The 17,457-nt window shown below is 45.4% G+C and overlaps 2 protein-coding genes across 2 annotated transcripts; one reads left to right on the forward strand and one right to left on the reverse strand.

Annotated features, from left to right (window-relative positions):
- Positions 1 to 470: 470 nt before the first annotated feature.
- Positions 471 to 17,184, forward strand: LOC106566539 (transmembrane prolyl 4-hydroxylase). The gene is made up of 9 exons (XM_014134642.3): positions 471 to 1,284; positions 2,225 to 2,306; positions 10,443 to 10,639; positions 10,742 to 10,832; positions 14,150 to 14,315; positions 14,490 to 14,675; positions 14,845 to 14,935; positions 15,151 to 15,274; positions 15,375 to 17,184. Exons 1-9 carry the CDS (start codon positions 892 to 894, stop codon positions 15,587 to 15,589), a joined length of 1,545 nt encoding a protein of 514 aa, XP_013990117.1. The 5' UTR covers positions 471 to 891; the 3' UTR covers positions 15,590 to 17,184.
- Positions 2,503 to 6,967, reverse strand: LOC106566540 (secreted frizzled-related protein 5). The gene is made up of 4 exons (XM_014134643.3): positions 6,183 to 6,967; positions 3,549 to 3,718; positions 3,355 to 3,444; positions 2,503 to 3,172 (listed from the first exon to the last, which is right to left on the reverse strand). The coding sequence occupies exons 1-4, from the start codon at positions 6,689 to 6,691 to the stop codon at positions 2,853 to 2,855; spliced, it is 1,089 nt and encodes a 362-aa protein (XP_013990118.1). The 5' UTR covers positions 6,692 to 6,967; the 3' UTR covers positions 2,503 to 2,852.
- Positions 17,185 to 17,457: the final 273 nt, after the last annotated feature.

The raw sequence follows: 17,457 nt of genomic DNA on the forward strand, positions 1-17,457 counted from the left end.
TGAATGGAAATGTCCTTTAAAATCAAATGTCAGAATCATTTGCGACCTATACTCTTTTAAATACCATTAATAGCTGGTATTGCATCTCAACAGAGTGACTAATGGCACACAGAGAGAGAGAGAGAGATGTAAACATGTTTCCCATGCCAATAAAACCCTTTGAATTTAAGTTAATTGAATTGAGAGAGCTATTAGGCAGCCCATGAGAAGATAAGCAGATGAAGACTGCGCGGAGGGATTATGTTCCGATAACAGCCATAGATAAAACTGTATTTGCAGCATTACTCCAAACAAAAATAAGTGAACCCGGACCTCCCCAATGCAGAGTAGCCCACGTTGCAGTTCAGTATCGCCATTCCCTTTATTTTGGTGCCATCGTGTGGTAACAGAGGCTCACTGCGTCGGAATTTGGAATGTTTTATTCGGGTCGTCCGCTAGAGGGCGATAGTGTTTTGATAGGTTCAGAAAACAGAGCTAGCCGTCTACTCTTGTTTATGTAGTTGATGTTGTCAGGGGTACAGTCAACAGTAAACCCATCTACATGAAATATGGATTATCCCATTGCAAGTTCAGTCCTTTCGGATATTTAACACGGTCATAGATAGTGTTGCCTTGTATTGTATCTAAAGGAAAACAACCTGTCGTCGTGTCTGAAGAAGGCAGGCTCACTCGCTTAGCTAACCTACTGGACTTACATGCTAGCTAAGCTGTATGGGTGAAATGAATGTTAGTAGTTAGCTACATAGTTAGCCATCTTTGCATGTATGATGCTGCTGTCAGCTATCGTTAGCTAACGCTAGCACACAGTGGCAGAACAGCCAGCTAGCTATCTTGTAAAGAAGCCAGCATATGTACATCTCCACGAATATCCTGCCAGACATTTAGCTAGTCATGGATTATAGCAATCGACATATCCATTCAGAAATGGATGATGAATCTCAGGAAAGCATGGATGCGTGTGGCGACTCATCACCGTATGTGCCTCCGCACCTCCCTCCAATGCCCGGCCGAGAGCGGCTTCAGATTCAGAAGAGCAGTGTCTGCTCCCGGGCTTACTTCGTGGTGGTAATGGTCTTCTTCCATGTTTACATCATAAACATCATTGGGCTGTTGTTCTACGTACACTACAATAACAGTCCGGCGGATATTGTCAGCGCCGACGGGGACACATCGGCATCTAGCAGCGGGGTTGACAGCCGCCTGTCCCCGTCAGACCCACCTCAACAAGACCCTGACCTGGATGTCCGTCAGAGCTTCAGTCTACCACGCATCGAGGGGATACGGGTGAGGAGATAATGAGGCGCCCTAATACTATTACTATCATAAAACAAAACAAGCGGTGTGCATCCAGTTGTAGTGGCCACCGGAAGACAAAAATAACATGCCAGCCAAGTTCGATCGCCGTGGTCTGTACGTCCGCAATTTTCTAACTTCGCGAACTAACTAGAACCAGACCGAGAGGAAGAGTCGAGGCCACTACATGTAGCTAGAATAACTCCTCCAACAGTCCCAGGCATGGTTTGGTGGAAAGTAAACATACATCTATCTGCCTTTTCACTCATTCGAACAAAATGTCACTCTTTATGTTTTGACTTTCCACTAGTTCTGCTAACTAGTACTAAATACTAGCGGTGGCACGTCAAAATAGATGAGTGCAACGTCCTTAAATGAGGGAAAAGGCTCAACGGCAGCTAGCTAGTTAGCTGTGGTTGTTAGTCTCACGGCATCGCTTGTACAATATTCCACATGTGTTGGTTTATTTAGCTAGCTAACGTTAGGTAGTTACCTTTGCTTCTACTATCCAGTTGGAAACTCAAATCAGTCTATTAGCAAGCTAGCTAGCTTTGTTAGATAGCCAGTTAGCACAGTTAGTAGCTTTAGTCCTCTTTTAATGTGCAATACATTAGACTACAAACGTAATTGCTTGTAGCAAATCTCATGTTTTAAAGAGTTACCAAACCAACCTCGCATTAAAGTTTATTGTTATGGCAAACCATCAATGAATGACCAAGTCTTGTCAAAATCAGTTTGTAAATGGAGAATCTGGGCTGTATTTAGTGAAACTGCTGTGCTTGGTAGTAGCGTCCCATCTCACAGTGGCCTCTACTGTCCCGGAGTGGTACAGGACCGAACTCAACGACGAGGCGCAGACCACCATCCTAACCAACACTTCATTTTGATCATGCCCAAGGCTTTACAATATTAATGTAGACTGTTTCCTCAGGTGGGTCATGTCCAGAGGGTGTCACTCAAGCCTGACAGAATCCAGGAGATGAAGACTCTCAGCCTCAAGCCTCTGCTCTTTGGTAAGAATAGCACCTTTTACCCTTTAGGGCAGGCTTTTTCCACACACATACAGTTTAGGATATATATCTGTTATTCAAATGCTTTGAGAATAATATGATTGATGACACTGTTAATAAACAACCCCCATCTTACAAGACCCATGAAAACTGACAACCCAAACTACATCAATAACATCATGAATGAATGCAAGCTCAACACTTTGAAAACACTCATTTAATTTCAGTCAACCTCTCACAAATATAGATCAGTGATATTTACTTATAATTTATAGATATGTACATTTGCAGGAAACACAGAAGGTCTTGTCCTTTGCAGCGTCCTCTCCTGAGCTCAGGATGGTGCTCTCTGAAACATCCAGCTCTCCAAGGATGTAATTCAAATCCAGGAAGTCTATCATAGAAATGTACCCTCCCCCAAACAACCTCCTCTCTCCCTGCTGATGTCATATGGTGTTTTAATCACATCCCTGACTCTGTACACCTAGACCTATAGCTCAGCTCAGACCCATTTCAGACCTCAAGTTCAGCTCCTAGCCAGAGCCCCTGCTAGCCTCTACATCGGTGCTGTTTCCACTTGCGGGCTGCAGCCATCAGGTTCCTGGCGTGTTTGTTCCAGGCAAAGGCCTTGTTGACCACCAGCCATTCTCCCTGCACCGTGCCCGTCACCAGGAAGGTCCCGCCTCGGGGCTGACGCCGCGTCATGTTCCGTACACAGCTGGCGTCTCTCTCCAGCCACAGCTGCAGGCGGGAGCGGATCTGTCCTCCCAGGAGAGGCCCGTGCTTCAGAACCTGCAGACGAGAGGCCAGGGAGAACTGGGCCAAACTCACCTGACTGGATTTTAGCTGCGTGAGACGCAGTTTCACCACTGGGGACACAGAGGGCAGCAGAGAGACAGAGAAATGCATTAAGATGGGTAGGTAGGGTACATCTCAATGTTTGATCTGGATATTGTCAATAGGGAGGACAGAGAGACATTGGAATACATCATCTGAACCAATCTCTGTAAAATAGTAATATAATAAAGGAACAGAGTGTAGCTCTGCTTACCAAAGTCACTCCTACAGAAAGTTTCCAGCACGTCCTTGGCAGACGAGGCCTCCTCCAGCTCACAGTCCCGACAGCTAGCCTGGGGCACTGCTGAAACAATCATCACAGACACGTCCAGTCAGAGTTCTTAGTCTGACATGGACAGTAGAAAACAGAGCATCTTTTTTTCATAGTGTGTGTGTGGTGTGTGTCACCTCTGCGCCCTCCTGTGCTGGTGTTGGTGACAGAGGAGATACACATGAGGTGGTTGGCAGGAAACTGGTCACAGCGAAGGATATCTGGCCAGGGGTAACCATAACAACCCATGATGGGCGCGCAGCTGTCCCGCACTGACTCACACAGACTCTGACACGGAGAGACGAACCTGCCCAGGAGAGAGGGGTTGACAAAATGGATGCAAGAACAAAGAGCCAGGAGGAGAACAAAAGAGTATGTTAGTGAATGGATCCAAATCAATAAAGGAGAAGATGTGGAGGAAGAGAGATGATGCAACACCCTATGAGATAACGTTTAGAAACATTTGTTTCTCCTTTTTAACCCTATGTTTTCTCTCTTTAAAAAAAAACACTGGGACCAGAAATCAGCCCATTTTTTCCCCCGTAGCGATTTGCACTCGTACCCGTAACGGATTGAAAATTGCAGATTTGGGCACTGATAAACACCTACATTTAAATGTAGTAGCTGTACACGACATCAGAGCTCAGGCTCTGCTCCTTTATTTAACAAGTCAGTTAAGAACAAATTCTTATTTTCAATGACGGCCCAGGAACAGTGGGTTAACTGCCTTGTTCAGGCACAGAACGACAGATTTTTACCTCGTCAGCTCGGGGATTCGAACACTCTAACACTCTAACCACGAGGCTACCTGCCGCTTCACAGTGCCGTGTGGGTTTTATACTAACTGACGTTCTGAACTTAAGCACCATCCCTCCTGGTAACGGGGAAAAGATCAGAATGAGGGAAATGCTGTACATTTAAGAGGACTATATGTGTTTTGAAAGATGAGACGTTGAGAATTATCAAACGAAAACGACGTTTAATGACATCAAGTCAGTTAAGAACAAATTCTTATTTGAATGATACCCTAGCCAAATCCAGATTACGCTGGGCCAATTGTGCACTGCCCTATGGGACTCCCAATCACAGCCGGATGTGATGCAGCCTGGATTTGAACCAGGTACTACACTGCACTGAGATGCAGTGTCTTAGACCACTTCGCCACTCGGGAGCCCATTATACAAGCAAGCCGAACACCCAGGAGTCCAAATGTGCACTCCACATTTCCCTATCATAAAGCTCATGTCATATCCAGTGTCAACGTTTCTGATCACTATGTTTGATGTACAGTTACAAGATGACATGGTGTCATACCCTGGGTTGTTCTGAACAGAATGAGCCTATGTTAGTCTATTGTCAAGAAAATGTGTCGCTGCATAAGCACATGAATGCACTCATGACTCCATTATATGCGCACCAAAGTTATCTGTTTCCCTGAATTGCCTTGTGAAAGCTTAACACTGTAAGATCATATTTTATAACTTAGCTAGTCATGTTGGTAATAGAACAAGCTTTCAAATGATGCCCTCCTGACCCAGATGGCGATTTCTAATGGACCGTTTTTGGACTGCGTAAACGTGATGGTAGGGATGCAGGGTTGTGTTCCATACAAAACAACTACAAGTGTGCTAACTGTAGTTCCTCAACGGCACAACTAGGAGAGCTCAAAAATGCACCTTATAGTTGAAGACTGGTCTTTGAGTCATAAAAGTGCATTGTGTGGCCACTTAAAGACAACAGTTAGTCCTCTCACTCAAACCCTTGTCATTTTTCTGTCTTATGTTACACCTACCTCACATTTTCCAGGAATATTCTTATCGTGTTACTGAATATGTCCAGAGGGTTTTCAGATTCCGTTATCAACAAATGCGGCGAAAAGTAGAGTAAAAGTATAATGCACATATAATCAGTCTTGTGTCAGGTGAACTGTTGTGTCCTCAACTTTAATCTAATACATTTCCCATGATCTCCAAACTGTTCCCTTTCAATTGCTACCATGGTTATGCTTTTCAGATTTCTTCTGCAAGAAACATTTAAATTTAGCCCTATCCATATAGGTCAATTCACACAAGTGTAAAGGGTTAAGGGCCCCATTACTAGCCAGATAATGATCATTTTGCACACAAAAAAACTAGTTAGGCTGGTCCATTTTTCGCCCAGTCTATCTGGCATTTTGGGCAAATGGTCAGCGGCCAGTCAGCCGCTGAGCACAACTCAAACGACATGAGGGGCCTTTCATGGCCTGTAGGTTGTGTGAAACCAGGCCCTTTTCTGTGAGGCAAACCCAGATTAGCATAGCTCCCAGCACTGTGTAATCCACTGCTTTGCCCCCCACTCTGGAGATGTGATTCAGCCCAGAGGAACAGAGAGAGATATGAAGACAGACACACCTACATTTCCTCTCAATGTCTGCTTTGTTTTGAAGAGCTTTCCAAAAGATATCATGCTCACTCAGTAGATAAGTGCTTGTAATATAATCATGATAAAGATCTGGAACAACCCAGGCCAAATCATGTAAATGTCACTGTATGCAAAATGACATCAAGAGTTTAAAAGTTCGACCAGTTATCTAGTCTACACTATACCTTCTCTCAAGGAGACACGTCTCCCCGTCTTTCTCCTCTTTACCAATGACTTGTTTATTTAGTGTACACACATCTCTACACTCTGTTCTCTACAAAGAAATACCTTTGTATTTTCCTCCAACAATTTCTGTCATTTCCAAAGACAAGCTAGTAGTTCCACCTTCCCAGCGTCTCTCCCCTCCTTACCTGTCCAGGCAGATGGGTGCGAACAGCGAGCAGAGGAAGATGCGGGCGTCGGGGTGGCACTCCCGGGCGAGCAGGGGTAGCCAGCTGGCACTCTGCTGGACGGCCTCGCCTGGCGACTCGTGCCCCAGCAGGTTGGGCATCCTCATGGTGGCGTAGCCGATGTTCTGGCACAGGGCCATGCCCGCCGGGATGGGCACACAGCGGGAGGAGCTCCGAGGCTCCCACTGCCCTTCACTGCTGACGGACAGGATGGTAGCACCAGCTCTATCTTCAGCCACGGCCTCATCCGCAGTCTCCAACCCAGCTTTAACTCTAGACCCAACTCTGACCCTGGTCCTGGTTACTGTACCAGCCGCTGGTCCACTCCCAGCTCCAGGTCCTGCCTCCAGCCTGACACTCCAGCCAGGCCCAGCTGGAAGCAGGAGGAGCAGGAGCACGAGGAGAGCAGGAGCACGAGGAGAGGTCCTCTTAGAGGTGGTGCGAGGATGAGGAGCAGGAACGGGCATCATCCCGGGAGGAGGAAAGGAAATCCACACAGGAGAGAGTGTCTGGGTGTTTGTGGTGATGGTCTGTATGACAGGGAGGGGATTGGTGTATTTATACTAGGCAGGCGGTGACACGTATCCTCTGCAGGCTTGGTCTGCATTAGCATAGGAGAGTGGTGGGGGAAGGGATGGGAGTGGGCCAGCAGGGGGTTAACGATGGGGGGAGGGCGTGGGGTACAAGGGAGTGGGACAGTGCTTGAGATGGGATTAGATATGAAACCCACTCACTTTCATTTGCTCCAATGTGAGTGAGTGGGAGTGAGTGAGTGAGTGAGTGAGTGAGTGAGTGAGTGAGTGAGTGAGTGAGTGAGGGTTCTGTAGTAGTGACTGATTTAAGGATATCAAGGATTGTGTGTGAATGTACAGGTAACTGACAAAATAAAGGAAACACCAACATAGTGTCTTAATAGGGTGTTGGGCCACCACCAGCCAGAACAACTTAAATGCACCTTGGTATAGATTCTAAGTGTTTGGAACTCTATTGGAAAGACGCAACATCATTCTTCCACGAGAAATTCCATCATTTGGTGTTTTGTTGATGGTGGAAAACACTGTCTCAGGCGCCGCTCTAGAATCTCCCATAAGTGTTCAATTAGGTTGAGATCTGGTGACTGAGAAGGCCATGGTATATGGGTTACATTGTTTTCATGCTCATCTAACTATTCAGTGACCACTCCTGCCCTGTGGATGGTGGCATTGTCATCCTATGGGGGCATAGCCATGGTAGCCAAAATAATGGCCTGCCCAGCATTTGGTCTGCTCAGATGTTAATTGATGAATTAACTCGGGAACCATACCTGTGTGGAAACACCTGCTTTCAATATACTTTGTATCCCTCATTTACTCAAGTGTTTCCATTATTTTGGCAGTTACCTGTATGTGTGTGTTCAGGTTGTTATGCTCTCTTTGTGTGTGTGTGTGTGTGTGTGTGTGTGTGTGTGTGTGTGTGTGTGTGTGTGTGTGTTGTCCTGACTTAGCCTGACTTGCCATTCCGCCCCCACAGCTTGAGATGAGGAAAAGAGTCCCCCTCGTGTCACGAACACCACCTCTCCCCTCTCTTCGGTTGAATGATTCAGTTGTGCAACTGACTAGGTATCCCCTTTCCCTTCCTTTCTCTCTCTTTTCAAAGGCAAAGGAACCCTTTCTCTTGCTCTCTTTCTGCACTCCTGTCCCCAAGAAGCCCTCCAGTCTGCACTCCCTCTTCAAATGATCCCCTCCGTTTCCCCTTGTCTCCCTCTCCCCATACCCCTACAAGCTCGTTTATCCCGACGTGACCCCAGGCCTCCTCTCTATCCCATCTCCCATCTCTCTAACTGTCGAGTGATTTTTACAGATGAATCAGGAATGCCTGATTTCATGACCTTTTTATGAGGATAACTTGGTACTATTTCTGACTGCGTGTCTGTTCTGTGCTGATTACATCTAAGGGAATGTAAGAAACCTATTATTTAGTGTGTGAGCGTGTGTGAGTGCCCCAGCGTGTGTGAGCGCCCCAGCGTGTGTGTGTGAACATGCGTGTGGGAGAGAGAGGTGGTAGGGTAACTCCCACTGTGAGGCTGTGACCTGATTCCTGTCCAGACAAGCAGGTCACTTCCTCCACGGAGAGACAGGGACAGAAAGAGAGAGGCAGAGGGAGAGGAGGGAGAGAGGGGCCAGACCCAGTCCCCTTCATTCATATCACCCATCTAGCTTAATGATGCATGACTGGACAATAGGGATTAGCCATCAGCCCCTCCCTTTCGCTCTCCCCCTCCCTATCTCATCAGCCAGAGTACAGTACAGGGTCTGCTGTGGGGAACAAGGCCTATACTGTACAGCCAGGCGTCCAGCCGGAAGCCTTTTATTAGGAGAGGAAGGGATGGATGGAGGGAGTGATGGGAAGGCAGGGGTGCAGCTAAGGGGTTACCAGGGGGTCCTGGGCACTCTCATATCTGATCAGGAAGCCTTAGACTAACACACAGGTCCAGCCCAGTGCTTTTAGGTCACCTCTGACAGTCCATGTGTAAATCATGGTTGTATATTCACATAGGGTGAGTGTTGTGTGGTCTTCTTGCTCTCCCACACACTCCCTATGCATGTGAATGGGTCTGAATGAGAATGATGATACCAACCACACACAGACATACTGGTACTCCTCCATACTAACTACTATATATGAGCGACCACCAGTCCGGCTCTCACCCAGGGGAACCACAATACAGCTTCTTTCTCAGTCACCCCCCTGTGGGAGACATTCAATGCCTTGGCTCATTAGCACTGTCAATGGGTCGGGCCATACCACAAATAGCTCCCTGTGGGGGTGATGGGGGGGCCAGGGAGTTCTCATTATCCCCATATCCACGATCACTAAAGAGCCCCTGTGTACACACACCTGCTCAAACACGGCACAGAGAAAGCTAAAGCAAACACAACCGAGACAGATGTTGTTTTAGATAAGTTATTTCTTAACAAGTTGTAAAAGAATGACTGCTTTTTCAGTGCAGTATCCAATCTCTTTGCAGTGCAGAAGGCCTGCGTCGTTTTCTACTGTAACTCTGTAAAGATAAGAACTTGTTTGTCTTCAAAAACTTTGGTTCTTGAATTTAAAGTACTGTATACTGTTAGCCCAAGTCTTAATCATCTCTACTCCTCAGCGATCATCATTCTGGTTTTCTGACATCAGCCAATCAGGAATACTAGGCTATTTGTTACATTAACATAAACCAGGAACATAATCAGTCTTCCATCCATGTCATGTTTGGTTCTACTAGATAGAACAGTCATGTGTGAGCGTCATCATCATCAGCAGGGCAACATAGAGAGAAGTCTGTAGTCATTGATCACGCTGGTCTGATCTCCCAAGGCACTCATTGGAAATCCTTGATCATGGACCTGGGCTCACCTGAAGGCTGCTTGTTGTCTGTTGTTATGCTAACATGGACACCACCACTGACTCCAGTATCATTATGTTGAGTCTGGATGGGTGGTGTTTGCACATACGCTATCTAACTACATCTAGGCTATCTGATGTCCTAGGCAAGCCAAGTGAATGGCTACACATATAGGACTGGTTTCAGTCCTAGGTTGCTAGTTTATCTAACCAAACCATCAGTCCTAGCTTGCCATTATTAAAATCAAATTCAACAATTCCAATAATGTTTTCAATTCGACTTCTTCTTTCAAAAGCAGATCAAACATAGAACATGTAAGAATGAACTATAGCTACTGAATTCTACCATGAAAATATACCGTGCATTATAGGGAAATAATGCACACTCTAGAATGCCCTTCAAGCCAATCAGAAACAACGATTCAACATTGCCATGTTAACCCTCTGATTAAGCAATACGGCCTGAGGGGGTGTGGTATATGGCCAATATACCACGGCTAAGGACTGTTCTTAAGCTCGATGCAACGCGGAGTGCCTGGACACAACTCTTAGCCATGATATATTGGCTATATATCACAAACCCCTGAGGTGCCTTATTGTTATTATAAACTGTTTACCAACTTAAGTAGAGCAGTAAAAATAAATGTCTTGTCATACCCGTGGTATACGGTCTGATATACCACGGTTGTCAGCCAATCAGCATTCAGGGCTCGAACCAGCACTAGACATTAGTGTGGGAAACCCTGGTCATTCTGTGTCTGCCCATACATTACACTTCTACCCAGAGCATGACGTTGTACAGGTAATCAATGACATATGGGTCCCCCCTCTCTTTGTTCCTGTCAGAGATTCCTGGCTTCCTGTCTGAGGAGGAGTGTGGTGTGGTGGTGCAGCTGGCCCAGCTGAAGGGTCTGATGGAGAGCCAGGCCACAGTGCCACCAGGAGACCAGGAGGAGGAACTGCAGCCACTGCTCTCCCTCAGCCCCGAGGAGACCTTCAGCCTGCTAGACCTGGACCAAGACGGACTACTGCAGAGACAGGAAGTGAGAGAGAGGGGATGAGGAAGGGAGAGGCAGGTGGATGAGAGGGAGGGATAGAGAGCTGCCGGCAGCTCATTAGTTTGTGGTTGTGTGTTTCTGTCCCAGATCTTGAGCCACTCTCGTTCACGGGACGGGACCTGGCTGAGCCCAGAGAACTTACGACAGATACTCACCGGCCAGGAGGCCAGCCCAGCAGGTACTTTGTCGTGTGTGTGTGTGTGTGTGTGGGTGTGTGTGTGTGTGTGTGTGTGTGTGTGTGTGTGTGTGTGTGTGTGTGTGTGTGTCTCGCTCTTCGTAGCCAATGTGAGGTAAGACCTTTAACCTCTATGGGCTAGCGTCCCACCTACTCAACAGCCAGTGTAATCCCGTGGCGCGATATTCAAATACCTCAGAAATGCTATTACTTCAATTTCTCAAACATATGACTATTTTACACCATTTTAAAGACAAGACTCTCATTAATCTAACCACACTGTCCGATGTCAAAAAGGCTTTACAACGAAAGCAAAACATTAGATTATGTCAGCAGAGTACCCAGCCAGAAATAATCAGACACCCATTTTTCAAGCTAGCATATGTCACAAAAACCCAAACCACAGCTAAATGCAGCACTAACCTTTGATGATCTTCATCAGATGACACACCTAGGACATTATGTTATACAATGCATGCATGTTTTGTTCAATCAAGTTCATATTTATATCAAAAACCAGCTTTTTACATTAGCATGTGACGTTCAGAACTAGCATACCCCCCGCAAACTTCCGGTGAATTTACTAAAGATTTACTAAATTACTCACGATAAACGTTCACAAAAAGCATAACAATTATTTTAAGAATTATAGATACAGAACTCCTCTATGCACTCGATATGTCCGATTTTAAAATAGCTTTTCGGTGAAAGCACATTTTGCAATATTCTAAGTAGATAGCCCGGCATCACAGGGCTAGCTATTTAGACACCCAGCAAGTTTAGCACTCACCAAAGTCAGATTTACTATAAGAAAAATGTTATTACCTTTGGTGCTCTTCGTCAGAATGCACTCCCAGGACTTCTACTTCAATAACAAATGTTGGTTTGGTCCCAAATAATCCATTGTTATATCCAAATATCCTCAGTTTTGTTCGTGCGTTCAAGACACTATCCGAATGGTAAAGAAGGGTGACGAGCACGACGCATTTCGTGACAAAAAAATTCTAAATATTCCATTACCGTACTTCGAAGCATGTCAACCGCTGTTTAAAATCAATTTTTATGCAATTTTTCTAGTAAAAAAGCGATAATATTCCAACCGGGAATCTGCGTTTAGGTAAAAAGACGAAAGAAAATAAAGCATGGGGTCGACTCGTGCACGCGCCTAAGCCCATTGTCCTCTGATCGGCCACTTACCAAAGGCGATAATGTGTTTCAGCCTGGGGCTGCCTCGATATCATTCAGCTTTTTCAGCCTATGGGAGCCGTAGGAAGTGTCACGTTACAGCAAAGATCCTCAGGCTTCAATAAAAAGAGCCAAGATGAACAAGAACTTGTCAAACAGGTCACTTCCTGTATGGAATCTTCTCAGGTTTTTGCCTGCCATATGAGTTCTGTTTTACTCACAGACACCATTCAAACAGTTTTAGAAACTTTAGGGTGTTTTCTATCCAAAGCCAATAATTATATGCATATTCTAGTTACTGGGCAGGAGTAGTAACCAGATTAAATCGGGTACGTTTTTTATCCGGCCGTGTAAATACTGCCCCCTATCCCCAACAGGTTAAAAGCTATAAAACATACACGACCGTTCAAAAGTTTGCGGTCACTTAGAAATGTCCTTGTTTTTGAAAGAAAAGCAAAAAAATTGCCCATTAAAATAACATAAAATTGATCAGAAATACAGCACAGTGTAGACATTGTTAATGTTGTAAATGACTATTGTAGCTGGAAACGGCTGATTTTTAATGGAATATCTACATAGGCGTACACATGCCCATTATCAGCAAACATCACTCCTGTGTTCCAATGGCACGTATTATGGCCAAACAGTTCTATTTTTGTTTCATCAGACCAGAGGACATTTCTCCAAAAAGTACGATCTTTGTCCCCATGTGCAGTTGCAAACCATAGTCTGGCTTTTTTTAATGGTGGTTTTGGAGCAGTGGTTTCTTCCTTGCTGAGCGGCCTTTCAGGCTATGTCGATATAGGACTCGTTTTACTGTGGAAATATATACTTTTGTACCAGTTTCCTCCAGCATCTTCACAAGGTCCTTTGGGATTGATTTGCTCTTTTTGCACCAAAGTACGTTCATCTCTAGGAGACAGAACGCGTCTCCTTCCTGAGCGGTATGACGGCTGCGTGGTCCCATGGTGTTTATACTTGCCTACTATTGCTTGTACAGATGAATGTGGTACCTTCAGGCGTTTGGAAATTGCTCCCAAGGATGAACCAAACTTGTGGAGCTCTACACATTTTTTTTCTGAGGTCTTGGCTGATTTCTTTTGATTTTTTCAAAATATGTCAAGCAAGAGGCACTGAGTTTGAAGGTAGGCCTTGAAATTATAAGTGAAATAATCTGTCTGTAAACAATTGTTGGAAAAATGACTTGTGTCATGCACAAAGTAGATTTGCCAAAACTATAGTTTGTTAACAAGAAATTTGTGGAGTGGTTGAAAAACGAGTTTTAATGACTCCAGCCTAAGTTTATGTAAACTTCCGACTTCAACTGTACATACATACATACATACAAAAGTATGTGGACACCCCTTCAAATTAATTGGAAACTGCATTGTTGTAAAAGGACCCATAAGTATTTCACTGTAAGTCTACACCTGTTGTTTACAAAGCATGTTAGAAATAAAATAAAAATGTGATTTGCTTTGTGTATGTATTTCTTTCCCAAAGCCTATGTGCCAGGCTTTCCCTCTGCCAGTATTATTACGGGGTGAGTGTTTGTGCGTGCCAAGGGTGTGTGTGACCTGATGCCATTATGCCAGGCGCCGTTTGCATTTCCCAGTCCGGATGTGTCCCATCATCTCATTAAAATCTGTGGCCTACCAACCTCCTTCCTTAACATTCCCCCGGATCCCTCGTACTCCTCCTCCCCACACTTATTCGCTCCATCCTCCCCTCCTGCACCCCAGAGCTATTGTTTCGTCTGGGGCGCTGCTTCATAGGGTGATGAGGGGAAAGGGGGCCCGGAGGTTCACTCATTCGAGAGTAATAGAGAGCGAGAGAGTTACAGGGAGGGAGTGGAAAAGCAAAAGAGGAGCTGCAACAGCATACAGGGCTACAGATACAGAAAATGGCCGTGGGATGAGAAAGATCGGAGAATAGGAAAGAGAATAGGAAAGAGGAAGATGAGCTGAGAGTAACAGCATACAGTATTTCACCCCTACACAGAGAGAGGGAGAGTGGATAAAGTGATTAGGAAGATGTGAACATACATCTTAATAGGAGAGCGAGTAAGAGAAAAACATTTGCAGCAGAGAGGGGGGTGTTTGTGTTGGGAGGCTAACTGTGTGTTGTCCCTGCAGGTGTGTTAACTCTAGAGGAGTTCAGGCGTGTGTGTGACGGCATGTCCCAGCATCCCTTGCAGCAGCGAGGCGGAACAAGGCAGGGCCAACCGAAAAGGAAGAGCCGACACACCTGGCTTTATCAGGGACCAGGGTCACACCACATACTACACGCACTGAGGAACAGGTAACTCTCACTCAGTTGTCACACTAACTCAGTTGTCACACTCACTCAGTTGTCACACTCACTCAGTTGTCACACTCACTCAGTTGTCACACTCACTCAGTTGTCACACGCACCCCGTTGTCATAGTAACTCAGTTGTCATACTGTTTTTATTCCGGCCTCTCTCCTTCCTTAGGGTGACCCATCTAGCACGTCTGCCCTCCCCATTGGTTGAGCTGAGCGAGCCGCTGCAGGTGATTCGCTACGAGCAGGGAGGCTTCAGCCACGCCCACCACGACAGTAGCCCCTCCCATCCAGAGACCACCTGCTCACACACACGCCTGGCCGGAAACACTTCGGCACACACCGAGATCTCCTGCAGGTCTCTCTTTCTATATATGTGTGTCTCAGTGTATCCATATGCTTGCTCTAATTTTCATAGATACATCTTTTTATGGTGTCCATCTGTTTGCACAAATGTGCACTTTGATCCTTCCATATTCCAGTCAGACAGTGCCCTTAATATACGGATGTTCTCTCCTTCTCCCCAGGTACATCACTGTGTTACTCTACCTGAACTCTGTGGAGGGAGGCGGAGAGACCACTTTCCCTGTGGCAGACAATCGCACCTATGAGGAGGAGGTGGGTGACCATACTATAACCATTGTCCGTACTAAGAGTTTTTGCTTTCATGTTGAATGATGAGAAGACTACCGATTTCCTGAAATGTGCTGCTATTGCAAACATAGTGCTGAACAATGACAAGGAATCTGACTGAGAAGCACTTGTCATGCTTCATATCAGGAGCATAGAGGAGCTGCATTTTTGTTGTGTTTGCACGCGTGTGTGTCCTCCAGGCATTAGTGCAGGGTGGTGTGGATCTGACAGACACACAGCAGTGCTGTAACAGAGGAAACCTCAGGGTGAAACCAACAGCTGGGACTGCTCTCCTCTGGTACAACCATCTCTCTGATGGCAAAGGTCCGTTCCAGAACACACACTGCTTCATTCTTCATGACTTGTTTTCTCCGTTAACACCGTAAGCCACTAGTTAAACTCCCTATCCCGTCCCGTCCCGCAGGTTGGATGGGTGAGCTGGATGAGTACTCCCTCCATGGGGACTGCCCTGTGACCCGAGGGGTGAAGTGGGTGGCCAACAGCTGGGTGAACGTGGACCCAGACCACCAGCGCCAAGCCCGCTACCAGAGACTGGTGACCCACAGACAGGAGGGAGAGCCGGGCAGAGAGGAGCGGGGAACCCCCCTCCCTCACAGCAACCTCCACCAGGACCTGTAGTACTGTAGCTAGGGCTACTGGGAACACACTGTGGGGAGATGCACACGTTCCTTTAAGCACACAGGGGCAAATCACAATTTCCACTTAGTCATGTTGCATTGATGTCAATGGGAGACTAAGTGAAAAATTTGACTTAAATGGCAGTTAGGATTGCCCCTCAGAATATCTGAAAAGACAAAGTACCTGTGTAATTAATTGAACTCAAAACCCAGTTCTAATTACACATGCAGACGTTTTAGTTGCATTTGTCTGTTTTTCAGTCATAGTTATGGTTCTGAGGGATCCATTCTTGTTTTAAATGTAGTATTCACAGCAAAATGAGCCAATTTAGAATATAATCAGGATGACCCATCTATCTAGGTCTTCCTGACGGGCAGACTTGATGTGGGATTGTATCTGTATAGTTCTCTGTCCATTTCTTCATGAGTGATGTGATGAAAGTATTTGTCAACAGAGTTGGGATGATGGGGGTGCTAGTGAGCTCGAGGAAGCCCAATAACACACCAGGCCCCTGGACCTCAAGCATTAGATATTGACGTTGGCCCAGCCCAATGTCTTTAGGGAACCGCAACAGTCCATGTGTAACCGGTGTGACTGTGCTGCTAACAGCTTCACTTCCTCCACTGTCCCTTTCCTCTTCCTGGGCTTGAACCAGTGGTCCACTGATTCCAAACACGTGTCCGCCTGCTTGACGTACAAACCAGTTGCGCCATAGAAAATTATCAAATTCAATGGTCCCATTTCAAGCTGTGGATGACTTTATCCAGTGCAATTTGACTCCATTACACATCTGTAATCCAAACACTGTTTCTATGTTACAGTTCCTGTCTGGTGGTTGTGTTATGATGAAGAACCACTCTCATTCTCAAACGAGCTGTCCTTTCATACAACTTCTCGTTAAAGATGGAACCAGCGCCACTGTCTGTCCCCAGCACCTTTCCTCATTGTTATAGTTTGGTCAAAACGGAGGTGAGGTGCGTTGAGCAGTGTGGTTCAAAAAACTAAAACATGCAGTAGATATTCTGCTGTTATATCGCACCTGCAATGATGTTTGAGAGGGAGAAAAACTGTTTGTGATTTACAGTAACTTCTTTCTTGTTGTAATAATAGTTATTTTTCAATGTCTGCTTGATTCAGATAAGTGTGTTTATTTATTTATCTATTTATTTGTTGTATTTGATTATTTATTATCTATGTATTATTATTTATTAACTTAATAAGGTGATTGATGAATGTATCATTATTACTTGACTGGTTGATGTTGCATTGAGTCTATTACAGTTGTTGTTCACTGTATACATACAATAAGTCATGGAAAACAATACAATTTGTATCGTTTTTTTCTGTAGCTACAGTGAAAGTCAATTTTTATCTAAGCCTGGCACCGAGGAGCATTCCATGTGGTTTTCTCATTTGGGCAAAAGTCGTTCCTACATCCTCTTTCCTCTGTGACCGATAAGAGGTTGAGTGTTTGAAGAGTGTCAATTCGTTAAAAGGCAAATGGAAGACGGTCCTCCTCGATAGCCTCATTTTGGCGAGGAAGCACCACTGAGGTATAATAAGAACTGGAGACTGCTTCCAAGATGTCCGACTTGTTTTCAAGGTAATCTACTCATGTTCGCATACACCGATTCATAGGCCCTTTATCAATCAGATTTGCTCACCTCCTGCATCCTCTCTTCTGTGTCCTCTTTCGCCTCCTTTTGAAAAAGGTCAAAGTTAATTGAGGGGCGAACCGTTGATGGAAATGTGCTTGCTTGAAATGAGACGGTCCTTTTAGCTAACCTTTTCCTAACCTTAACCTAATTATCCTAACCTGTTGCATAAATTCTCCTAACCTGCTACAAAATGTCAAATCTGACCTTAAT

This window comes from Salmo salar, chromosome 13, assembly GCF_965601325.2.
Source record: "Salmo salar chromosome 13, fSalSal1, whole genome shotgun sequence".
Taxonomy (NCBI): domain Eukaryota; kingdom Metazoa; phylum Chordata; class Actinopteri; order Salmoniformes; family Salmonidae; genus Salmo; species Salmo salar.

Excerpts from the sequence above, each read along its gene's own strand:
- LOC106566540 (XM_014134643.3), bottom strand. The coding sequence starts at position 6,691 with ATGATGCCCGTTCCTGCTCCTCATCCTCGCACCACCTCTAAGAGGACC. Across the intron at positions 3,719-6,182 it reads GCACCCATCTGCCTGGACAG|GTTCGTCTCTCCGTGTCAGA; the intron begins GTAAGGAGGGGA and ends TCTCCTGGGCAG. Across the intron at positions 3,445-3,548 it reads CAGCACAGGAGGGCGCAGAG|CAGTGCCCCAGGCTAGCTGT; the intron begins GTGACACACACC and ends TGATTGTTTCAG.
- LOC106566539 (XM_014134642.3), top strand. The coding sequence starts at position 892 with ATGGATTATAGCAATCGACATATCCATTCAGAAATGGATGATGAATCT. Across the intron at positions 10,833-14,149 it reads CCAGGAGGCCAGCCCAGCAG|GTGTGTTAACTCTAGAGGAG; the intron begins GTACTTTGTCGT and ends TTGTCCCTGCAG. Across the intron at positions 14,316-14,489 it reads CTACACGCACTGAGGAACAG|GGTGACCCATCTAGCACGTC; the intron begins GTAACTCTCACT and ends CTCCTTCCTTAG.